Consider the following 26,257-nt stretch of genomic DNA (forward strand, 5'->3'; position numbering starts at 1 on the left):
GAACCGTATATGCTGGGAGGTGAGAAGCTGATAGGCATGGATGAGGAGAGGGACCTTGTGGTGATAGTGTCCGGAGATCTAAAGGTGAAAAAACAGTGTGACAAGGCGGTGGCTGCTGCCAGAACGATGCTGGGCTGTATAAAGAGAGGCGTAGCCAGTAGAAGGAAGAAGGTGTTGATGCCCCTGTACAGGTCATTGGTGAAGCCCCACTTGGAGTATTGTGTTCAGTTTTGGAGACCGTATCTGGCGAAGGACGTAAGAAGACTTGAAGCGGTCCAGAGGAGGGTGACGAAATGATAGGAGGCTTGCGCCAGAAGACATATGAGGAGAGACTGGAAGCCCTGAATATGTATACCCTAGAGGAAAGGAGGGATAGGGGGGATATGATTCAGACATTCAAATACTTGAAGGGTATTAACGTAGAACAAAATCTTTTCCAGAGAAAGGAAAATGTTAAAACCAGAGGACATAATTTGAGGTTGAGGGGTGGTAGATTCAAGAACAATGTTAGGAAATTCTACCTTATGGAGATGCCTGGAGAAGAAAACGGTGACAGAGTTCAAAGAAGCATGGTATGAACACAGAGGATCTAGAATCAGAAAATAATATTAAATATTGAACTAAGGCCAGTACTGGGCAGACTTGCATGGTCTGTATATGGCCGTTTGGGGGAGGATGGGCTGGAGAGGGCTTCAATGGCTGGGAAGGTATAGATGGGCTGGAGTAGGTTTTGACGGAGATTTCAGCAGTTGGAACCCAAGCACAGTACCAGGTAGAGCTTTGGATTCTTGCCCAGAAATAGCTAAGAAGAAAAAAATTTAAAAAATGTAAATTGAATCAGGTTGAGCAGACTGGATGGACCATTCGGGTCTTTATCTGCCGTCATCTACTATGTTACTATGTCACTCACTCCTTCTCTCCATGAACACCATCTCCTCCATCTTTCATCCCTTTGCTATTCTTTTCTTTTCTCTTCCCTTCCCCTCTATGGGGACCAACTCACTTTCCAAAGCATCACAGGATGCTTTGGTCTGCATATTCCCACAAACTAACTGGCACTCTGGCATCTTTTTTTTCTTTCCTATCCCCACCCCTTCAGCTTCTTCTCTCCTGCCACCTTTGTGTTCTCTGGCATCTCAGTATCCCTTCCCACTCGCGGCCCTCTGAACTTACCTCTACAAACAGCAACACTAAGTCCATGCTGCTTCTCTGTTGTCAGAGCCCTCTCTCTCTAACATCTTGTCCATAAGAAACAGAGGAAATTTCATCAGAGGAGGCAGGGATGCTAGAGAAACAGTACTCTAGCGACAGAGAGGCAGCATGTGCTTAGTGATGCCATCTGAACAGGAAAATTCGGAGTGACACCAGAGGTAGGGGTAGGGAGAATGTGATTAACGTGTTGAAATTAGTAACATAAGTTAAAATCTTAAAAAAAAAAAAAAATTTAATTATAGATTTGCAAATTAAAGACAAGCATATACTACTTGAATACAGATGCATAATAGTATTCCCCACATAATTGTTACGGTGATATCATTCACCAAACAGAAATAAATATTAATTATTAAGTCCACAATATTTAAAACCCAAGAAAATAAAATGTAATTCAGAGAAAAATTACTAAGAGGACAGCACTAGAGGATCAAAGATGGCATCTGGTTTTTTTTAAGCTGTGGGTAAGACTATCGTTCCATCAATACTCCTCCCTCTACTTTAGCCCGAATAAAGTACAACAATTGCTTCGGTTAAAAAAAAAAAATTTTCCCACCTAGTGATAACACAACATTTTTCAGGAAATTTTAATATAAAGGATGCTCTCAAAGCTAGAACTTTAGGCCTATATGCCATAAAACCTCTTCTGTGTCATTTGCGATATATAAGGAAACAAACGCACTGATGAACCAAGAAATTGTTCATTAATGTCTGAAGTAAGTCTGAAGAATTAAATCCTATCATATTCCAAGGCAAACGTCACTATGAGAGTAGTCCTCTCAGTAATTACTTCCAAGGAATTTTCCAGAAAATTTGTTAGATTCATAAAGGACTGCATCATTGATCACCTTGATGGACACAATCTAATGAGGACCAGCCAGCACGGCTTCAGTAAAGGAAGATCTTGCTTGACAAACTTACTGCACTTCTTTGAGGGAGTAAATAGGCAGATAGACAAGGGTGACCCAGTTGACATTATATATCAAGATTTTCAGAAAGCGTTCGACAAGATCCCACTTGAATATCTACTTTGAAAAATTGCGAGCCATGGAATCGAGGGTGAAGTACTCACATGGATTAAAAACTGGTTAGCGGATAGGAAAGAGAGAGTGGGGATAAATGGACAATACTCGGATTTGGAAAGCGTCACAAGTGGAGTGCCTCAGGTTTCAATTCTTGGACCCATGCTCAATATATTTATAAACGACCTGGAAATTGGTACAAATAGCGAAGTGATTAAATTTGTGGGCGATACAAAGTTATTTAGAGTAGTGAAGACACAGAAGGATTGCGAAGACCTGCAACGTGATAAACACGCTCGAGGAATGGTCTGCGTCATGGCAAATGAGGTTTAACATGGATAAGTGCAAGGTGATGCATGTTGGTAACAAAAACCTTATAAACGAATACAGGATGTCCAGTGTAGTACTCGGAGACCTTCCCCAGGAAAGAGACTTGGGAGTACTGGTAGACAACTCATTGAAGCCGTCCGCGCAATGCGTGGCGGCGGCACAAAGGGTAAACACAATCCTAGGAATGATTAAGAAGGGGATCACTAACAGATCGGAGAAGGTTATCATGCCACTGTCATGGTACGCCCCTACCTGGAATACTGCATCCTGCACTGGTCGCCATACATGAAGAAGGACATTGTACTACTCGAAAAGGTCCAGAGAGTAGTGACTAAAATGGTTAAGGGGCTGGAGGAGTTGCCGTACAGTGAGAGATTAGAGAAACTGGGCTTCTCCTTTGAAAAAAGGAGACAGAGGAGACATGATCAAAATATTCAAGATAATGAAGGGAATAGACTTATTAAAGACAGGTTGTTCACTCTCTCCAAGGCAGAGAGAACGAGAGGGCACTCTCTAAAGTTAAAGGGGGATAGATTCTGTACAAACGTAAGGGAGTTCTTCTTCACCCAGAGTGGTAAAAATCTGAAACACTCTTCCGAAGGCTGTTATAGGGGAAAGCACCCTCCAGGGATTCAAGACAAGATTAGACAAGTTCCTGCTGAATCGGAAAATACGCAGGTAAGGCTAGACTTTGGGGGGGGAGGGAAATCAGGAAATTCAAGATGACAGCGTTCTGGTGCCAAAAAAATAGCTCAAGTAAAAAAACCTCAGAAAACAGGATTTTAGAGGTGAGGGTTCCTACAGGATGTGGCAGAAACCTTCAAAAATAGTTTTTTCAGGCCCCTCCCCCTAATTTTGCCTATAGGTTGTAATAGCCTTACTTGCTATGACAAGTGCTCGGAAGGTGCTGCAGCCTGCCTCAGCTCTAAGTAACAGCTGTATCTGGGAGACGAATCCCTACCTCAATCAGCCAGTCCTTCAAATGCTGAGATCTTCAGGCTGCCAGTCAAACTGAAGTCAGACTTTTCCTTACCCCCACGGAACCGCGCACATGAAGGGGGGGGGGGAAGGCGAATATGCAGCCGGCACTCTGAAGAGCCCCACTGAGACCCCTGTGGATGCCTAACAGCCTGCGCTCAAGACCCTGACATTCAGTAGGTAAGCTAAGCTACTGGGGATACAGATCCCGAGTTCCACAAAGTAGAGAAATGTAAGGTCTTGCACGTGGGAAACAGAAACCCGAGGTACAGCTACACGATGGGAGGGCTGTTATTGAGTGAGAGTACCAAAGAAAGGGACTTAGGGGTATTAGTGGACAAGACAATGAAGTCGTCGGCACAGTGCGCAGCGACAGCTAAGAAAGCAAATAGAATGCTAGATATAATCAAGAAGGGTATTACAACCAGAACGAAAGAAGTTATCCTGCCGTTGTATCGGGCGATGGTGTGCCCGCATCTGGAGTACTGTGTCCAATATTGGTCGCCGTACCTAAAGAAGGATATGGCGATACTCGAGAGGGTTCAGAAAAGAGCGACACGTTTGATTAAAGGTATGGAAAACCTTTCATACGCTGAAAGACTGGAGAAACTGGGGCTCTTTTCCCTGGAGAAGCGGAGACTTAGAGTTGATATGAGACTTATAAGATCATGAAGGGCATAGAGAAAGTGGAGAGGAACAGATTCTTCAAACTTTCGAAAACTACAGGAACGAGAAGGCATTCGGAAAAATTAAAAGGGGACAGATTCAGAACCAATGCTAGGAAGTTCTTCTTCACCCAACGGGTGGTGGACACCTGGAATACGCTTCCAGAGGGTGTGATAGGACAGGGTACGGTGGAGTTCAAGAAGGGATTGGACAACTTTCTGAAGGAAAAGGGGATAGAAGGGTATAGACAGAGGGTTACGTACAGGTCTGGACCTGATGGGCCGCTGCGTGAGCGAATTGCTGGGCATGATGGACCTCTGGTCTGACCCAGCAGAGGCACTGCTTATGTTCTTATGTTCTGCAGGCTGGCCAAACAGGTCCCCAAGAAATTACCCTCCTGGTTGCAGACTCAAGTCTGCTTCTTCTCCACACAGGCAGAGCTTTCCCCAGCCACAAAAACCACAAAATAGCCACAAAAACCGTGAAAAATACTGAAAATAATAAAGAAATATGCAGAGCAGATCAGAAAGAAACTAGAGAGTTGCACAGGGACAGAAATTAAGCCCGTACCCACGGGTCCCGAGGGAATGAAACCCATCCCTGGTAGAATCAAACCCGTCCCTGCCCAGCCCCGCCCACCCCCCTGGAATCCATCCCCACCCGCTATTGAATCCGTCCCTGCCTGTCCCTATAAATTTCAGAAGTAGTTATTTCATTTATTTATGCTACTGAACTAAAGGCTCTGGTAGAGACTCATTTACAAATTACTACTATACTATTTATTATTTCTAAAGTGCTGAAAGGCGTACGCAGCTCTGTACATTTTAACATACAATAGACAGTCCCTGCTCAGAAGAGCTTACAATCTAATTTAGACATGAGATTTCGTGGTTGGGGAGATTATTGTAGAGGAAATGATACAGTGGGTATAGGTATCTTGACAACAGTGAGTGGGAGTTAGGAGTTGAAAACAGATTTTAAAAAGTGGGCTAATAGCTTGGATTTGAACGTTGCTAGGGAGAGAGCACAACGTATTGATTCAGGTAGCCTGATCCAGGCATATGGCACTGCAAGAAAGAAGGGACGGAGTCTGGAGTTGGCAGTGGAAGAGAAGGGTACAGATAAGAGGGGCTCGCCCGACGAAGAAAGATCACGGGGAAGAGCATAGGGAGAGATCAGTGAAGAGAGATATGAGGGGGGGTGGGGGGCTTCAGAGCGAAAGCACTTGTAAGTCAGCAAGAGGAACTTAAACTGTATTCAGAGGTAGACAGGGAGCCAATTAAGTGACTTGAGGAAAGGGGTAATGTAAGAATAGTGGCTCTCACGGAACATGAGTCGCGCAGCAGCATTTTGAACGGATTGACGAGGTGAGAGGTGGGCACGCAGGAGGCCTGAGAGAAGTACGTTGCAGTAGTCTAAGTGTGAGGTGACAAGAGCATGGGCAAGGGTTTTGGTCGTGTGTTCAGAGAGAAGAGGAAGGATTTTGGTAATATTATAGAGGAAGAAGCGACAGGATTTGGCGGTCTGTTGGATCTGAGCAGAGAAGGACAGAGAGGAGTCAAAGATCACCCCAAGGTTGCGAGCCGACGAGACAGGGAGGAGGATAGCGTTATCTACCGAAATAGAGACCAGGTGGAGGTGAGTTTAGGCGGAAAGATAAGGAGATCGGTTTTAGCCATATTCAGTTTGAGATGGTGGTGAGATATCCAAGAGGCAATTTTGGACAGGCAAGCTGAAATTCGGGCCTGAACTCCCGCAGAGATATCCGGCGTGGAGAGGTAGATCTGGGAGTCATCAGCACAGAGGTGATATTGGAAACCATGAGAGGAGATCAGCATACCAAGAGAGCGGGTATATATGGAAAAGAGGAGAGGGCCCAGGATAGAGCCTTGGGGTAAGCCAATAGACAGCAGGATGGCAGCGGAGGAGGATCCACGGTAACATATGCAGAAGGTACGACGAGAGAGACAGGAAGAAAACCAGGAGAGAGCAGAACCTTGGAATCCCAGTGAGGAAAACATGTCGAGGAGGAGGCGGTGATCAACAATGTCAAAGGCAGCAAAGACACTTTATTCATTGGGAAGAATACATACTTATAAACGGGTCTCTGCCAGAGCCTCTAACGTAAATATAAAATATAAATACTCCAGCTGATGAGGACCCCCAAGCTATGTCAGCTGAGGACTTCCTCTGAAGGTGGCCGGGGGTCCCTTTTGCTAAGCTTGGCAGGCAGCAGTAGTATCACTGAATCACAGATGCTGGCACCTCAGTGGCTCATGGATGCTACCAACGACTGCTGCACTTGGTGGAGGGGAATTCTGGCTGTCTTTGGAGGAAGTCCTCAGCTGGTGGTGCTTGGGGATCCCCACCAGCCACAGCAAGGGTCAGCAAGTACTTCAGCACTATAGAAATAAAACGAGAAACGGATTTCCTTTTCTTTTGAACACAATACAGACATCTTTCTCTTTCCTATGTATCTCTACCTCACTTCTCTCCCTCCCTATGCCCCAAAATTCTCCTCTTTCTTCCATTCCCCATGTGCACCATCTCTTTCCCTCTCACTGACACACTCACACCTAATAATACTCCCTTTCTATTCCCTCCCCCACCTCAGTATCTCATTCCCTCCCTCCTATGTTCCAAGTTCGTGCTCCCTTCCTCTCTCCCACGTTCATGCCCCCTCTCTCCTTCTAAGTCCAAACATGCTCCCTCCCTCCCTTCTGTGTTCCAGGTTTGGGCCCCTCCCATGTCCCAATGCGCTCCCTCCATTATCCCAAGTTCAAGCCCCCTCTTTCTCCCTTCCTTGGTCCGGTGGGCGTGCTCGATCACTTCCTACTTCTTTTCTGTGGCCCAAATACTTCGGTACCCCCCTCCTGCAAGACTGTACCGGAGCTGTCTAGGTCAGCTGCCTCCTTCCTGCCTTCCAGCCGCACTTCTTCACAGGGCTCTGACGTCGGAGGGAAGGCTTCCGGGTCTGCTATGGGCGGCATGCTGGGAGCACTGCACACTGCTTTATAGAGGAGTGAGTGTGGATGGAGGGCAGGAAAAGGAGGTGCACTAAGGTATTCGAGCCCCCGAGATGCTTCCAAACCTGTGGGATCCCGATGACACTGAGGAGGGTCCTGCAGGATTCCAGTCGTCCTTCTCTAAAAGACACCTTCCATCTCGCATGCAAAAGGAAAAAAACTGAAGGGGCAGCAGAGCCCTCTGGAGGAGGAGGAAGAGTTGAAAACCTGGAATGGATTCCTTCTGTACAGCTCGCGAGCATGGGGAGAATATCCTATTGTCCAGAATGACATACCTATTGCACTAGAAGGAATATTCAACACCCAAAAGATGCAATGAAGCCAATGGCTAGAGAGTAATGGATGAGAGATTACTTACCCTAACTGTTCCCCAGCCTCTATTTTCCTGCTACTGAAGAATGCAATCCTGGGAAAGCGCAGGTCTTGATGTGACATGAAGATTCGTACAGGGATGAGATTTGGCTCACAGAGGTGATTTATAAAGCGGCTGATGTTTCCATAGAAACGAGCATCGATGCAGTACACCTCTCCATCCTATAGAAAGAGAGATTTAATATTTCAGGCAGTCTTGCAAGTTTGCACCTTTGTAGTTCTTGCACACACTGAAAGATAATCCAGTTATCTCAGAAGCAAGAAAACTTGGCTCCAGATGTACACCAAACTCTAAGGATTATCTAGTCCCATGGTAAAATGATTTAATTTTAAAGGGGTCACTTTTAATCACATTAGACAGTACAATTTGAGAAAAGAGGGGAAAAATATCACATTGTTTTTGTATGTCTCTGCCTGTCTTGATTTTGTTACTTATCTAAAAGATGTCTCATTAAAAAACATATATTATGATTTGGTTGGCACCACAAAACCTAGATTAGATATTGGCTGCAAGGGTCCTTCAAGAGTAGAGGAATAATTTAATGGTTAGAGCAGCAGGCTGAGAACCAGGAAAGCCAAGGTTCAAATCCCATTGATGCTCTTTGTGATCTTGGATATGTCACATAATCCTCCATTACCTCAGAAACAAATTCAGATTGTAAGCCCTTTGGATAGGAAAAAGCATATTGGGCCTGATTTTCAGCCAGCACTGGGTTTTTATGGCTGGTTCTAACTTAACCAGCTAAGAATATATTCAGCACTGGCCAGTTAAGTTAGTACTGTAGTACAGTAGTTCCCAACCCTGTCCTAGAGGATCACCAGCCAGTCAGGTTTTTTAGATAACCTTGAGAGAGATTTGCATATAATGGAGGTGATAGGCATGCAAATCTGCTCCATGCATATTCATTAGGGCTATCCTGAAAACCTGACTGGCTGGTGGTCCTTCAGGACAGGGTTGGGAACCACTGCTGTAGTAGACAAAGATAGGACTACTATTTATGTGGTCTGATTTGCCCACTAAACTTAGCCGGCCAGCATTTGAATATTCCCAACATAGTCGGTTAGTGACTAGCCACTAACTACAAATATTTAGTGAGATAACAGTCTATCTCCTTGGCTGCTTAAATAGCAATGAATATTAGGGGGTAGAGGGAATTGTACCTGAATATGACTACTCACCTTCACAGTGAATTGCTAGGTGCTGCCCAAATTATTTAACTGAAAACTGCTACATGAAGGCCAGAGAATCCAGTTATAAAACCTCTCTAGAGATTTATGAAAACATTAAGGGGGTAATTCTATAAAATGGAATTAACATTTACAGGCCAATTATATGTGTAAATGCCAAAAATTCACTTAAGCACTATTCTATAAATATGGGTGTATTTTACAAATAGGTATTTCGTAGGTGGACTCTGGTCAAGACTTGCCCTTATGTACAGAACTTATAAAATACTATAATTTATGCCTATATCTCTGCAGTTTGGCTGCATAAGCGTTCATGCTCAATTGCATACACACATACATGTGTGTTACTTGTAGAAAAGAATTCCTGTCCATATGAGAAGTTAAAAAGTTGGGGGCTTCCTTTTTACTAGCATACCCCTGCAAATGTTTGATTCAATATTTGGGGGTTAAGTATATCTTTTTTGTGCCATCGCAATTAAGCGCCTTTCTAGACCTTAAAAGGATTTCTAGTGATTTACAGGTTTAACTGGGATAAATGAAAGTCTGAGTTTGTTAATCGTATTCAGCTTTCTTAAATTTTGTTTCTTCTTTATGAAAATCCCCTCTATGGGTTTAATGGATCCCCTCCGTTAAATGGTGGTCTAAGAAAGAAAATATTTTGAAATGCTTCAATTATAAATTTTTCTTATGTATAATTTACCTTTTCTGTTTTTCTGTAACAAGTGTTTACTGCAAACTCAATAAAAAAATATATATATATGTATACATGCATACTCAATTACATCATTATTCTATACCTGTTTTCCTTTATGGCATAGGTGCCTACACAGAGATGTACTGTTATAGAATTACCTTATTGGAGTATAATTCTATAAAGTTTTCCTCCTGTAAAGTCTGTTTAACATATAAAAAAGGATCTTTTAGAGCAGGGGTGCCCAAAAGGTCGATTGCGATCGACCAGTAGATCGTGAAGGCAACACGAGTCGATCGCGGAGCCCATCCTGGGCTCCGTGATAAGACTCACGTTGCCTTCACGTTTCTATGTTTCTACCTGCTTCCTGACGCTGTAAAGAGGACACAGAAGTGCTGGGCCGACCAGCCTTCCCCACCCGACGTCAATTCTGATGTCGGAGAGTAAATTCTGGGCCAGCCAATTGCTGCCTGGCTGGCCCGGAACTTCCTCTCCAACGTTAGAATTGACGTTGGGTGGGGAAGGCTGGTCAGTCCGGCACTTCTGCATCCTCTTTATGGTGTTGGGAAGCAGGGAGAGCTCGGAACTCGGTGGCTTGGGGACCTGTTCCCCGATGGCAGCAGCAGTGGCTTGGGGGAGGGCAGGGAGAAAGAAAGACAAAGAAAGAAAGGGGGCAGGCAGGGACAAACAAAAAAGGGGGGCAGGGAGACAGAAAGAAAGGGGGCATAGAGAGAGAAAGACAAAGAAAGAAGGGGGGCAGGGAGACAGAAAAAAAAGAAAGGGGGGCAGGGAGACAGAAAAACAGACAGAAAGGGGGCATGGAGAGAGAAAGACAGACAGAAAAAAAGGGGGCATGGAGAAAGACAGACAGACAGAAATAAAAGGGGGCAGGGAGACAGAAAGAAATGATTTTATTTTCAATTTAGTGATCAAAATGTGTCCAAAGAAAGTGAACAGAATGTTGTGTACGATCAAGAAGGGTATTACAACAAAAACGAAGGAAGTCATCCTGCCGTTGTATCGGGCAATGGTGCGCCTCTATATAAGAAGGATATGGCAATACTTGAGGGGGTCCAGAGGAGAGCAACACGAATAATTAAGGGTATGGAAAACCTTTCATACACTGAAAGGTTGGAGAAACTGGGGCTCTTCTCCCTGGAAAAGCGGAGACTCAGAGGAGACATGATAGAGACTTACAAGATCATGAAGGGCATAGAGAGAGTAGAGAGGGACAGATTCTTCAAACTTTCAAAACATAAAAGAACAAGAGGGCATTCAGAAAAGTTGAAAAGGGACAGATTCAAAACAAATGCTAGGAAGTTTTTCTTTACCCAATGTGTGGTGGACACCTGGAATGCGCTTCCAGAGGGCATAATAGGGCAGAGTACGGTACTGGGGTTCAAGAAAGGATTGGACAATTTCTTGCTGGAAAAAGGGATTGAGGGGTATAGATAGAGGATTACCGTATTTTCACGCATATAACGTGCGCGTTATACACGATTTTTACAAACCGTGCGCGTTATACGTGTGAGCGCGTTTTACAACTTTTTTTTTTCAATCCGATCCGGCATCCCCCCTGCGAACCGGCATCCTCCCCCCCACTCGCGTCACCCCCCCTCCCCCGCGATCCTACATCCCCCCAGCACCGCAAAACATCTCTTACCCGATTGGGCACCGGCACCAGCACCAATGCACAGGATGTGCCAGTGCCAGTGCTCGAAGAGCCTCCCTCGTTGGGTTGGGCTGGGCTGGGCGGTGCGAGAGAGATCCTCCTTCTTCCTGCGCCGGGCTGGAGATAATCTCGGAGAGAGCAAGACCAGAAGGCTTTGAGCATGCGCAAATGCTCAAAGCCTAGTCCAGCCCAGCGCAGGAAGAAGGAGGATCTCTCTCGCACCGCCCAGCCCAGCCCAACCCGAGGGAGGATCTTTGGGCATTGGCACTGGTACATCCTGTGCATTGGTGCTGGTGCCGGTGCCCAATCAGGTAAGAGATGTTTTGCGGTGCTGGGGGGGATGTAGGATCGCGGGGGAGGGGGGGTGACGCAAGCGGGGGGGGGGGGGGAGGATGTCTGTTCGCAGGGGGAATGCCGGATTTCAATGAAAAAAAAAATGCTCTCTCGGGTAAGCGAGCGGGGGGGAGGATGCCGGTTCGGAGTAGGCGGGAGGAGGTTTTAGCATGCGCGGCATACCCGTGTGCGCGCTATATTAAAATTTTTTAACATAAATTTGTGTTCCCCGCGCGCTATACCCGTGTGCGCGTTTTACACAGGTGCACGGTATATGGGTGAAAATACGGTACTGCACAAGTCCTGGACCTATTGGGCTACCGCGTGAGCGGACTGCTGGGCACGATGGACCTCAGGTCTGACCCAGTGGAAGCATTGCTTATGTTCTTAGGCTGTCTATATTTTGCACTATGTAAAACCTACTGATTGTAACACATTATTGAATTATCAGAGCTGTCACCCAGCCAAATTGAGAGACAGTCTCCCATTTTCACAATTTTTACGTTTAAAAAGAAACTGTTCTACATTGAGATCGTTTAAAGTTCAAGCCAAAGAATTATCACAGAAATTAAAGATCCGGGGATACTCTGATTCAGTGGTTCATCGTGCCTTCAAACGTGCAAAATACATGAACCATGATCTATTGATGCATAGACAAAATCAGAACAAAGTTGAGGAAGATAAGGTGCTCACATATGTCATGCAATTCACGGTGGATGCACAGACACCGGCATCTATTGTGAAGAAAAATTGGAAGATTCTTCAAACAAATCCATTATTTCAAGACACTGCCTTAAGGTTAGCCTTTACAAGGGAGAGGAATTTAAAGGACATTTTGTGCCCAGCAGTGCTTAACATGAAGACCGCGGTTGATGACAAAACTCTTTCTTGCGGTTTCTTCAGATGCGGCAAATGCAGCATTTGTCATTTGACGATACAGGGTAAGGAGTTTAAAAATTCGATTGACAATAAAATTTACAACATCAAACATTTTTTAACTTGCAATTCAAACTACATTATTTATGTCACTGTATGCCCATGTTCAAGAATCTATGTCTGCAAATCTATCAGAGCATTTCGCATCAGAATGTGTGAGTACAAATCAAGCTTGAAACATGGCATTGTTACAACCCGTTAGTTGAACATTGTCAACAAATGAACCACCAATTCAGTCAACTCAAATGTTTTTGCATAGATAAAGAACCCAAAAACATTAGAGGGGGTGACCGTCAAAAGAAATTGTTGAAACGAGAAGCAAGATGAATTTTCAAATTAAACTCTTTACAACCACAAGGACTGAATATTAATATTGGATGGAAAATATTTTTCTGATATGTTTTTCGATAATTTTCTTGACATGTTTTTAGGTAGCATTTGAGGGGTTAAGATATCCCCTCTAACTATTTATGAATGGAGAGTTCGGGTTAACCAATCAGATTCGTCAGAGGACTGTGAATTTAATGCGCATGTCCGGCGTCTTGTATTCACCAGCGCCATTTTCTGGAAATGAATGTCATAGCTGTCAACTACATTATTTAATGTTTACACAATTTAAAAGTTTTGTAGAAACAATAATTATTTGGATTTTATGTTGCAGTTTCCACGAACAACCTGAGGAAGCCATAATTGAGTGGCGAAACGGGCCCCGTCGGGTGAATATTTCACTGCATAATGTACTTTACATCAAGGCACTAAAGCACATTTGAAGACATTTTAAGTTAAGTGCACTTTTGGCTGGTATTATTGAACATGATATTTATGGTGCATGACAGATTTACACAAGCTTAAATCAATGAGTAAGAGGTTTTGGTCGATGAACGATAATCCACCCTGCATTTGTTAATCTATTTATGTTCATTCATTGAACGAAGCAGGATATCTGAGACCTTTCCTCTCAACACTGACATAACTTTCAAGTTGTGGTATACAAACCTGGTTTTTGGTTTGAATGTTCATTCATAGAGGTTTCTGGCTTTCTCCAGAGATTTAGTGTTCCACTCTTTGAAAAAAAAACCCAACCCTGAATATAAATGATAATTAACATTTTCTTTGCGTACAGTGCTTTGTGTTTTTTTAAATTTTATTGTTGGTAGATCATTTTGACTTGGTTATTTTAAAAGTAGCTCGCAAGCCCAAAAAGTGTGGGCACCCCTGTTTTAGAGCATGCGTGTGTAAAAACTTGCCACTTGTGAAGACCGCGCACCTATATTTAGATATGTCACAAATCCCAGGGCATAGTTAGGATGAAGCAGAAGTGGCATTGCAATGTATAAAACACATGTGTACACATGTAGAGTACATATAAGTATATACGAACAAAAACAGGAAAAAGCACAAATAACATCAATGCAAGTGCCATAAGGCGGTAAGAGGGTCCAAAAGAGACTATGAGGAAAAAATAGCCAAGGAGGCAAAAAATTTTAAGCCATTCTTTCGATATATTAAGGGGAAACAACCCGCAAAGGAAGCAGTGGGGCAGTTAGATGACCATGGAATAAAGGGAGTACTAAAGGAGGACAAAGCTATCGCTGACAAACTGAACACATTTTTTGCGTCTGTATTTATCAAAGAGGATATATCCAATATACCAGAAGCCAACAGGCTATACACAGGAAATAAAGATAGGAAATTGACAGGGTCGACAGTCAATCTAGAAGAGGTATGCGGGCAGATTGACAGGCTTAGAAACGATAAATCCCCGGGACCGGAAGGTATCCACCCGAGGCTAATCAAGGAACTGAAAGGGGTTATAGCTGAACTGCTTCAACTAATAGCCAATCTGTCGATCAAATCAGGAAAGATCCCAAAGACTGGAAAGTGGCAAATGTGACGCCGATCTTCAAGAAAGGTTCGAGGGGAGATCCGGGAAACTACGGGAAACTACAGAACAGTGAGTCTGACTTCGGTACCGGGAAAGATGGTAGAGGCATTGATAAAGGATAGCATCATTGATCATCTTGACGGACACTAACTGATGAGGACCAGCCAACACGGCTTCAGCAAAGGAAGATTTTGCTTGACAAACTTACTGCACTTCTTCGCTATTTAGGCAGATAGACAAGGGTGACCCAGTTGACATCATATATCAAGATTTTCAGAAAGCGTTTGACAAGATCCCACATGAATGTCTACTTTGAAAAATTACGAGCCATGGAATTGAGGGTGATATACTCATGTGGATTAAAAACTGGTTGGCGGATAGGAAACAGAGAGTGAGGGTAAATGGACAATACTCGGACTAGAAAAGCGTTACAAGTGGAGTGCTGCAGGGTTCGGTGCTTGGGCCTGTGCTCTTCAACATATTTATAAACGACCTAGAAATTGGCATGAGTGAGGTGATTAAATTTGCAAATGATACAAAGTTATTCAGAGTAGTGAGGCACAGAAGGATCGCGAAGACCTACAATGAGACATAAATGCACTCGAGGAATGGGCCATGAAATGGCAAATGAGGTTCAACGTGGATAAGTGCAAGATGATGCATGTCGGTAACAAAAATCTCATGCACGAATACAGGATGTCCGGTGCTATAATTGGAGACAGCCTCCAGGAAAGAGATTTGGGAGTACTTGTAGACAAGTCAATGAAACCGTCTGTGCTATGTGCAACGGCAGCTAAAAGGGCGAACAGAATGCTAGGAATGATTACGAAGGGGATCACAAACAGATCTGAGAAGGTTATCATGCCGCTGTACCGGGCCATGGTACGCCCCCACCTGAAATACTACGTCCAACACTGGTCACTGTACATGAAAAAGGACACGGTACTATTCGAAAGGGTCCAGAGAAGAGCAACAAAAATGGTTAAGGGACTGGAGGAGTTACCATACAATGAGAGGCTAGAGAAACTGTGCTTCTTCTCCCTTGAAAAGAGGAGACAGAGGGGACATGATCGAAACATTCAAGATATTGAGGGGAATTGACATAGTAGAGAAAAAGAAATTGTTCACCTTCTCCAAGGTGGCAAGAACGAGAGGGCACTCGCTAAAGTTAAAAGGGGATAGATTCCATACAAACGTAAGGAAGTTCTTTTTCACCCAGAGTGGCAGAAATCTGGAATGCTCTTCCAGAGGCTGTTATATGGGAAAGCACCCTCCAGGGATTCAAGAAAAGGTTAGATAAGTTCCTGCTGGACCAGACACTATCTAAAGAGAAAAGAAGTAAAGCCCAATGAAGTCCATCTTTGCAATTTTCCTCTATTTATGTTAATCTATTAATGGTACTCCCATTTCTTGTTTCTTTTGGTTCTCCCCCCCCCTTTACTATAGTGGTCTGAGAAAGTGCTTAGTTTTTCATCTTCTAAAATAATTGCTTTATATTTTTCTTTTGCACTGTATTTCATTAACAAGTTGTGTAACTTGAAAATTTGTTCAAATAAATAAAAGAAAAGAAAAATGAAAATCGCCAATGAAGGTGAGGGAGATGCCCAGACTGCAGCGATTGGGAGGGAGGAAGGATGTTGCTGGACTGCGCAATCGCGAGGAGTAATAAGTGAGGCAACGCATGCAAAATACTTAACTGCAAGGACAAGGCCATTCATCGTTCCATGGGGCGGTGAATGGCCTTGTCCCTGTATACAAGGCAATCAGTTTTTTTTTCTCCTCTTTCTGGCAGGCTACCCACGAATAACAGTCACCGTGTCATTCTCTAGTTCCAAGTTCATGCCTCCCTCCCACGGATGCTTATTTGTTCTGGCCGGCTCCCTCTTCCCAGCCGCACCTCTGTTTACTAAGCTGCGGTCCCTACATGTGGCCTATGGCTGACCCTGAAGCTTAGAAGGAAGGCTGCCAGGTCAGCCACAGGCAGCATGTAGGAGCTGCTGCTCGCAGTTTTGTGAAGAGAAGTGCAGGGACTGTCTGTAAAGTAAATCAAATAAAAAATTCTGTGCAGCCCAGTTCAGCACAGCCCTTGGCCCGGCGGTAATAGTCTGTGGCCCAGTGGTTAGAAGACTATATGAAATTTCAGACTTGGATGTTCAATAATTTTTTATATAGGAGGACTGTGCATACTGTGGAGGAGGGGAAAACACAGACTGTTTTATTGTAAAAAGGTTGGTTTAATTTAATGTGACTTAAATATTTTTCTTAAATGTCCTAGGGGAGCCTACCACTGCAATCCTGCTAGACCAAGCCTAACAGATGAAAATCTTCAAGCTGAACAGGATGCTATCTCACCATCTGCTGGAGAGTAAGAACTACTGGCTGTGGCTGCACAGTATATACTGGTATATAGCGTGATATTCTTCAGCCAATATTTCTCAGTCGCCATTTGCTGGCAGAAGAGGATAACCCATAAGTCTGGAAAGAAGTTAAAGAAGCGATAAAGTATTTAGTGTAAGCTGACAGGAAGTTGTTCATGTTTTTATTAGAAATGGATTGGATTACTGTAAATCTCTCCTCTTAGGATCTAGTAAGGCAAGTTTGCAGTGTCTGCAGCTAGTGCAGAATATGGCTGCTAGGCTCATTAGTGGAGCCAAAAGGCTGACCAAATAACTCCAGTTCTATACTAGCTGCACTAGCTATTCATCATTAGACATATTGATTTCAAGTTATTGTGCCTTATTTTTAAGGTCCTATATTTGAATCAACCAGAATATTTATCAGAAAAACTCACTAAGTAAGAGCCAGTGAGATCATTGTGCTCTTCTCAAAAGAATCTTCTTCAATTACTTACCCTATAGGTAATAAGACTTACATCAACCAGGAAAAGAGCTTTTTCGTATGCAGGACCAATGCTTTGGAACTTTTGCCAGGATAGGTTTCAGTTTGATCTTTCCTAGCCCACTTTTTGGAAACTAGTTAAAAGATTGCTATTTCAGGACTATTATGTGAATATCTAGGTCATTTGACAGCTTGATCTGGAAGGTCATTATTAGGTTTAGTATTATATTAAAACTTATTCTTTTGATAATTACTAATAGTGTATGTGACCTGTTAAGACACTGCTGCATATTATGTAGTTTTGTGCACCACTTAATACTTACATAAATGGTGGTATATCAAGTTAAATAAATCCAATTCAATCCAATCCTATTAAGGGGATTTACTTTATTGTTATAGTAACTAGAGAATGACACGGAGCTAAAATCTGTCCCCGTTACCGGACTACCGTCCCTGAACCCACCATCCCCTTCACCGCCCTGTCCCCGTAGCATCCACCCTTCCCTCTTGCCACCTTCAGCGGCCCGAGAATATCCCTCCCTCCCCCTTACCTTTGCAGCATAAAGAAACTTAAGAGAGGGAAGGCGCACGGTCACCAATCACGCGCGCGGCCTCTTCCCTCCCTCCCTACCTCCAGCCAAATCTATCTCCCTCCCTCCGCATTACCTTTGCGGCGCTTTAGAAAAGAAACTGATGCTGTCGAAGCCTGCCTGTGCTGCCCTTCAATCGCTTGTGTGTGGGCGGAAGCTTCTCCTCTGACAATTGTCATTTTATCAACACAAATAAAACAGAGCAAGGTTCAACAAAACCCATCTCCCCTCCCTTTCACAAATATCCCCTTCACTATTGTGAAAACTGAACAAACCAAATTACTACAGAATGCTACATAGAAAAATCAAGCTAACAGAATACTTTAGTCACACTTGGCAAGAATAATGTTAGGGGAGTGCAACTAGGGCAATTGCCCCCTGGTCAGAGAGAGAACCCTAAGCCAGCTGGAAGCTAAAGAAGCACAGCCTGGACTTTGCGGTCCCCAGTTATGTCTAATACCAGCTCTAGCAGGATACATATTTCAAATCTGACATATTCTAATCACAAAATATAAATTTATTTTTTTTCTTTTTGTTGTCTGGTAATTTTATTCTTCAAATCACATTGGTCTCAGGCTTTGGTTTTAGGTTCCTTCTGTCTTCATCGTGGCATGGCTGGCTCCTGAAGATAAAATAGGCGCAAGAGGAGCTGGGGAGAAGATGCCGAGTATGACACAGGCGCAATTTATTTTACCACAGGAGTAAGACTTTTCAACGCTCCCACGGGGCGGTAAAAGGTCCTGTCCCCATTCCTGTGGTAAACCAGTTGCAAATGTCTCCATTCCTGCGGATTTACTACAATGACCCACAATTTACCGCGGTAAATAGTACCCGTGCCATTCTCTAATTGTAACCTATGTACTAGCCAAGCAAATGGAAAAGTGGAATTAAGTTTGGAAATTAAACACAAACAGCATTAGTCCTTTTCAGGGATAATTACTAGCCTGCACAGAATGTTAAATCAGTAAAGAAAACGCACAACATAACACCATCTATCTATCTATCCAAAAGTTGTTAATTTAAGTGTACACATATACTTCACAGAACTAGAGGATGTTTGTCCATAAGAACAATAAGAGCAGACTGATGCTTAATAGTGCTGATAGCTTAATAGTTAAACAAAAATATGAAATCACCAAATGGATTGGCCAGTTCTGTGAATATATATGCCTAATGCAGTAGTACTCACTTCCATTTCTGAGATGCCATAAACGAGTTGGGTTTGCAGGCTCAGCCTAATACATATGAGTTAGATTTACATAGAATAGAAATAATATGCATGCAAATCTAAGTCACCAACTATCCGAATAAAATAATAATTTATTGCACGGCCTCAGCCCCACCACTCCTCTGCCAATTATAATTTTATAGTAGGAAGCATTACGTGGACCTTCATCACTGGCCAATAAATAATCTTTTTCTTGTATAAATATTTTTTCTTAATTTTTTGCCTAAATTTAGGTTTAATATGAAATACCAATAATTTAAACTTTCACTTTAAAGCTACTTATCTTCATAGCTGAAATGACCCGGGAGAGGATGACCTGACATTTTTTGCACGCTTGTGCTTGTTCAAGGGTCTCCTGCGTCCGCTTTCTGTCATCCGACTCACTGCTGATTTTAGAAAGCTATAAACTTATAATTGGTGGAGGAGTGGTGGGGCTGAGGCCGTGCAATAAATTATTATTTTATTCAGATAGTTTAGTAATTGGGGAGTTGATGTACATATTCTGGATTTAAAGATAAAATTAAAGAATTCTACATCATTGTTTTGGAGCTGCAAATCTATGTCAGGCATATTTATTAGGGAAAGCCAAAAAAAATAAAATCAACATACATTTGTGGCTCTGAAGGATTCCAATGAATTCTACCAGCTCAATACATTTCAGTACATCATCGACAAGGCCATTAGGAAAGGAAAACCCAAGTGAACTTTTAAAATACCCCAAGCTATTGCACAGCGTCAACTCTCAAGATTATATATAAGTGATCAACTTGGCCAATATTCCCTACCATCCTAAACACTACCTTGTTATCAAGGTCAAAGAGGTAGGAGTCATCTTCTCGTACATCTGCCTCCGAATTGGATATCATCTCCCCAACATACCTGCAGAAAGAAAACAAAACAGCTGTAAGGAAGAGTGCCTCTATATTTATTACCCAGCATTAACGTTTTGTATATTCATATTCAAATTGTGTATATTCATATTCAAAATTTTTAAGAGAGATTTACCGGAGACACTGAAGGGTTTCTTTCAACCTTTAAATAATAGTTCAAAAGTTAAAAGAAACCAAATGTTGCTTAGCTTTCCCAGTGTGGGGAATTGCTTTGGTCTTCACTGGTATATCAAGCATCTTCAGTACAGAATTCTAATCCAGCATCAATTTGATCAATTACAGATTATCTTTTATTTAGAACATTGAAAACCTTCCTTTTTTTGTAAATTTATTCTTCAGTTTAGATTGTTTATTATTATCTTTATAGAAGATATATCATTATATAATGTATTTCTCAGAGTATGCTCTAGTACAGGGGTGGGCAACTCTGGTCCTCGAGGACAGGAATCCAGTTGGGTTTTCAGGATTTTCCCAATGAATATGCATTGAAAGCAGTGAATGCAAATAGATCTCATGCATATTTATTGGGGAAATCCTGAAAACCCGACTGGATTCCGGCCCTCGAGGACCGGAGTTGTCCACCCCTGCTCTAGTATCTTACTAAGTAAACTGCATTGAATTATTTCTTGATATATGCAGGTAAAAAGTCCCTAGTGTAATGTAATGTACAAAGTAAGTACAAATACACCAACTTTTGGACTGACAGAATGTGAAACAACACCATTTATACCAGAACTCACCCTACTTGAGATTTCAACCTCAAAAATCAAAGGGTTTTCTTTGATAAATTTTTTTAAAAATTATATGGAAACATTAGGTTCTTATCTCGAAAATCTTCTTTCTAGTAGATATTATTCCTGAACCTGCGGGTATTTAATCTATTCCCGCGAGAATTCTTGTAGAGAGCCTCATTAGCATTCTTTTGTTCCATTTCCCATCTCTCTGGACTGTCTTCAGTTCACAACAAAGCAGATGGTTAGCCCTAAAGAAGAAACAGAATAGGGAGGGGTACCGGAATGATCTCCAAGAAACATGTCTGTTCTGCTCATATCATTAACATACAACAGATGAAACAAAGTGTAACCATTTGCAATACATAACAAGGTGCAAAAAACCAAGTTATCTACTGGAGTGCAACCTGCACTAAGAGTGTGGGAAATTCATCAATATCCCCTAGATTTTTTTAGTTCAATCATTTTTTATTGAAAGTTTTTAGCTTATACATACAAGGAAGGCAACAATGACCAATACAGTAATCAGATAATAACAGAGGTGTACATTGCGGACATCATTGACATTAAGAAAAACCAAGGTAGGAAACATCCTACCATAACTGTAAGGAACAAAACCAAGAAAGTTGGACGGATGTGTAATATACGATATTTACCAGATGTAAAATGTTGTTGAAAATGTTAACCACAAGTTGAGCAATAATATCAGACAAAATCTAAATCAAAATTAGGTTCAAAAGTAAATTTAGTTCAAAATTATAAGTTAAGATCAGGTTCGCAAGGACTGCAGGATAACATGTCATCTTAAATAGACTCAAGATAAGTAAGTAAAGGAGACCACAGTTGTTTAAATCGGCATAAGGAACCACGTCGCTCAGCCGCCACTCTTTCATATTTAGCATAGAGACATATTGTATTCCACCACTCATTAGAGGATATATTGGTAAAGTCTTTCCAATTTGCAAAAATGATACGTAGGGCAACCAACATCATAAGTTGAAGCAGAGGAATTTTATCAGGGGGAATGGACACATGAGAGGCCGTCAGACTAACAAGTAGGAGCGGATAAGAGAGAGGAGTGTCTATAGCCAGGGAGGAACAAATTTGGTCCCATATTACTCTCCAATAATTTTGCAATAGTGGACAGTCGAATAACATGTGTTTCAGTGTGCCCGTAGACAATTTACAGGACCAGCAGAGATCACTACCATTGTCTTTCTTTATTTTAGATAATTTGTTAGGAGTCCAGTAGGCCCTATGTATCAGAAAATAAAATGACTGATATAATGCAGCTGAGCTAGTACATCTATAGAAGGACGTCCACATGCGTATCCAATCATTTTCGTCAATAGCCATATTTAATTCAGCTGTCCAACGAGATTCATTGGGAAGGGAGAAAGATTGCTTATAGAATTGAATTACTTTATACCAATTTGAGGCCTCTTTTCTTTTAAAAGTAAAAGTCAAACAGTATTTGAGAATATCAGGTTCAGCCCATGTATCCTTTTTGTCATGTAATAGGTCATGAAATGCATGTTTGAGTTGCAGCCATTGGAAGAAAGCTGAGGGCGGTAGGCAATATATTGAACTGAGTTTATCATATGGTATCCAATTACTACCATTATACAGATGTCCCAATTTCCAAATTCCTTCAGATTTCCAATTCTTCCAGTTAACTAAATTGTGTTGTATTTGAACTTTAGGATTACACCAAATAGGAAAGTGTAGAGAGTCATGCCATTTATTGGTACATAATTTGTCTATATCTTTAAAAACAGTTACAGCAGCCTCTAGTACGTGATCTTTGTGATGTAAAAAACCAGTAGAAAATATGAAGGGTAATAATTCCAGCGAAGACCAATTATATAGTTCTTTATCTAAATTAATCCAAGAGGAAACAGGGAGTTTCGAGTCATCATTTAGTATCCAGCGAGAACATTGTGTAAGAATAAAGGCATGGTGATAATCCAAAAAATTAGGGAGGTTGAGACCTCCATTCTGCCTGGGTAGCTGTAGCTTATATAATGCTATTCTGGGCACTTTATTATTCCACAGAAATTTGGTCAATAGTTGGTTGACGCGTTTGTAAAATGTGTTGGGTAGTAAAACGGGTAACATACTGAGGGGATATAATATTTTTGGAGCTAGCACCATTTTAATTGACTCTATTCTTCCCCACCAGGACAAATTTAATGGGTTCCAACGAGAAGTAAGGCAAGTGATCATCTGTAGTATATCTTCAACAGCAAATTGAATCGTATCCTCAATTGTAGGGCCAAAATGTAGCCCTAAATACTTAATCTTCCCTTGGGACCATTGAAAGTTATATTCCGATAGTGAATGCTGAGAAACGTATTTGTTAAATGGCATCAGCTCAGTTTTGGTAGCATTGAGCTTATACTCAGAATAGCGTGAGTAGGAATCAATAAGTGTTAGTAAATGGGATAATGACAATGGGTCAGTATAGATCAGTACATCGTCTGCATAAGCAGAAAATTTAAATTCGAAGGATCCTTTAATAATACCAGTAATATTAGGAGAATGACGTATTGAAATGAGCAATGGTTCTAGTGCTAAATTAAAGAGCAAGGATGATAGTGGACAGCCTTGCCTCGTCCCTCTAGTAGGATAGAAAGGATCAGAAGTTACACCATTTAACTTATGTGAAGCAGTAGGCTTAGTATATAAAATCTTTACCATAAATTCTTTCGAAAAACCAAACCAAGCCATTGCACTAAACATGTATTGCCACTCAACTCTGTCAAATGCTTTTTCAGCATCGAGAGCAAGGGCTAAATAAGGATGTGTGGAGTGTTGTGCAACTTGGAGAAGAGACGCGAACAATCTAGTATTGTCACTTGCTAGACGTCCTGGCATAAAACCATTCTGTTCTACACCAATTAATTTGAGTAGTGCAGCTTGGATTCTATCTGCTAAAATTTTTGCATAAATTTTTGCGTCTACATTTATTAGGGATAGAGGTCTATTATTTTGGATTTTCAATGGGTCCTTACCTGGTTTGGGTAAAACAATTATAGCTGCTTCCGTAAAGGTACCTGTAACAGCACCTGTGAAATTAAAATGATCATATAACTGAAGTAATTGGGGAACTAAAATATCTTGAAAAGTAATATAAAATTCTACCGTAAAACCATCAGGTCCAGGGGATTTCTTTTTGGCCATCATTTTTAGGGAAGAAATAATATCCTCGGGAGTGATGTCCGCATGTAGGGTCAAGTTATCTTCTAAAGATAATTGAGGCCTGGATCCCAGCGGAGCAAAAAATGTATCAATATTTTGTAACGATACTTCTGTAGTATATAAAGATTCATAGAACAATTTAAAATTGTGAGTGATGTCGATTGGGTCTGTGTGTTTATTACCCTGTTCATCTAATATAGCATATATATGAGATTTTTCTTCGCGAATTTTCAAATAGTTGGCTAACAAATGGCCGCTACGATTATTTGTGCTATGATAGCATGCAGATTGCATAAACAGGGTATTACCGGCTTGGGTACTTAAGTACAGATTATAAGCCAGTCTAGATCCACGAAGAACAGACAATGTCTGCATATTTTCAGGATGTTGCTGATGTATGGTCTCCAGTTGTATGATTTTTCGCTATTGTTCTAATAGAAGTTGTTTGGTTTGTTTATTTTTATTAGCTTGATAAGCTATGATACATCCTCTGATATAAGCTTTACAGGCATCCCATAAAATAACCCTGTTTGTATATTCAGGTGAGTTGAGTTCATAATATTCCTTTAAAGCATTTCCTATTTTAAGAACAAATTGGGGATCATCCAATAATGCATTATTGAATCGCCAGGTGCAAGGTGAAGGTTGGATCATGATAGCATCTAAGTGCAGTTCGATCGTGGCATGGTCAGAAATGGAGATCTCATGTATTGATGCAGTTACCACCGTATTCGAGAGTTTTTTACTTAGGAAAAAATAATCAAGGCGTGAATATGAGTTATGAGGCGGGGAATAGAAGGAGAATTGAGAATCTGTTCTATGTAAGAAGCGCCAAGTATCAATTAAATCTAGTTGTGTAAGCATGTCGTGCAAGCTGTGCCAAGCTCTTGTTATTTTATATGATACAGCAGACTTCCTATCTATTGAGGGTTCTAGGGCTAGATTGAAATCTCCAGCCATTATGTAGGCATGGGAAGTTTCAGCAAGCACTATAGCCGTAAGGTTATCAAAGAATACGGGATCATCAATATTAGGTGCATATATGTTAAAAATGGAGAGCGTATGTTTGAGAAGCTGAATTGTTATCATATTCCAGCGTCCTTCCGTATCATTTTTGTGATGTAAAATTTGAATATAGGACAATTATGTACAAGGGTGGCAGTACCATTTCTCTTACCATTAGCTGGAGAGAAATAAACTTCTCTAAATCCTCCAGTCTTTAACTTGAGATTTTCCGTAGCCGAAAGATGAGTCTCCTGAAATAATATTATATCAGGGGATTTACGAGAAACATAGGTAAGTATTTTTTTTCTCTTGATAGGTTTATTAAAGCCTTTTACATTCAAGGAAAGCAATTTCAACGACATGTGAATAAAGAATTATGAAAATTAGCCACCTGCAGCCCTCGCGAACCTGACAAATACAAATACTCTAACAAATCAAGAATATAAAATTGAACACATCCGAACCAATATACCATATTCCGTCTTGGAAAAGAAAATAGACAGATATGGTATATAATCTCTAAGGGAAACGAGAACATAGGTAGCAGCACAACTACGTCACGGCTGCTATCACCAATGAGATTTATAAAAATCGCCATTTAACAGATCTTTCAATAAATGTAGAAACATTATACAGTGGTGCCTCACACAACGAACTTAATTCGTTCCAGGAGCAAGTTTGTTATGCGAAAAGTTCGTTATGTGAAACGCGTTTTCCCATAACAATACATGTTAAAAAAAATAATTCGTTCTGTAGCATAAAATATGCTAAGATGACATAAAAAAAGATAAATTTTTGGTTATTATTTTTATTTAGATACATCTAAAAACATAATTGTTTTTTAAAACAACACACATTTTTTAAATTTAAAGACAGACTAAGTAGAGTCTAATTTTACAGTGAGAGGGCAGAGTCTCAGCGGCAAAAACTGGGACTTAACTGTTCATTTTTTTTTTTTTTTCTACCGTGTTTCCCCGATGATAAGGCAGGGCCATCAAATAAGACAGCCCCCCCTTTTTAGAAAAAAATGTAAAATAAGGCACCCCCCCGCAAATAAGCCACCCACCGATACCTGCGCTTACCCGAATCGGGTGGTACGGTGGGTGACTCCGTGTGGTCCCTGGCACCCCCGACACGATCGGGGCAAGAGGGAGCTCAAGCCCTCTTGCCCCCCCGACTCCCCGACACGATCGGGGCAAGAGGGAGCTCAAGCCCTCTTGCCCCCCCGACTCCCCGACACGATCGGGGCAAGAGGGAGCTCAAGCCCTCTTGCCCCCCCGACTCCCCGACACGATCGGGGCAAAAGGGAGCTCAAGCCCTCTTGCCCCCCCGACTCCCCGACACGATCGGGGCAAAAGGGAGCCCAAGCCCTCTTGCCCCGCCGATTCCCCAACTCCCCGACAATATCGGGCCAGGAGGGAGCCCAAGTCCTCCTGGCCACGGCGACCCCCTAACCCCACCCT

The 26,257-nt window shown here is 42.0% G+C and overlaps 1 protein-coding gene across 10 annotated transcripts in view; it reads right to left on the minus strand.

Annotated features, from left to right (window-relative positions):
* The window catches only part of EHMT1 (euchromatic histone lysine methyltransferase 1), a 642,972-nt gene that overhangs the window by 4,625 nt on the left and 612,090 nt on the right, over nt 1-26,257 (minus strand). For all 10 annotated transcript variants that reach the window (XM_033961438.1, XM_033961434.1, XM_033961436.1 and 7 more), the window contains 2 exons: nt 19,768-19,846; nt 7,593-7,768 (listed from right to left, as the gene is read on the minus strand). In XM_033961438.1, the coding sequence (XP_033817329.1) occupies nt 7,593-7,768; nt 19,768-19,846 (255 nt within the window). The remainder of the gene's footprint in view (nt 1-7,592; nt 7,769-19,767; nt 19,847-26,257) is intronic.

This window comes from Geotrypetes seraphini, chromosome 10 (genome assembly GCF_902459505.1).
Source record: "Geotrypetes seraphini chromosome 10, aGeoSer1.1, whole genome shotgun sequence".
Taxonomy (NCBI): Eukaryota; Metazoa; Chordata; class Amphibia; order Gymnophiona; family Dermophiidae; genus Geotrypetes; species Geotrypetes seraphini.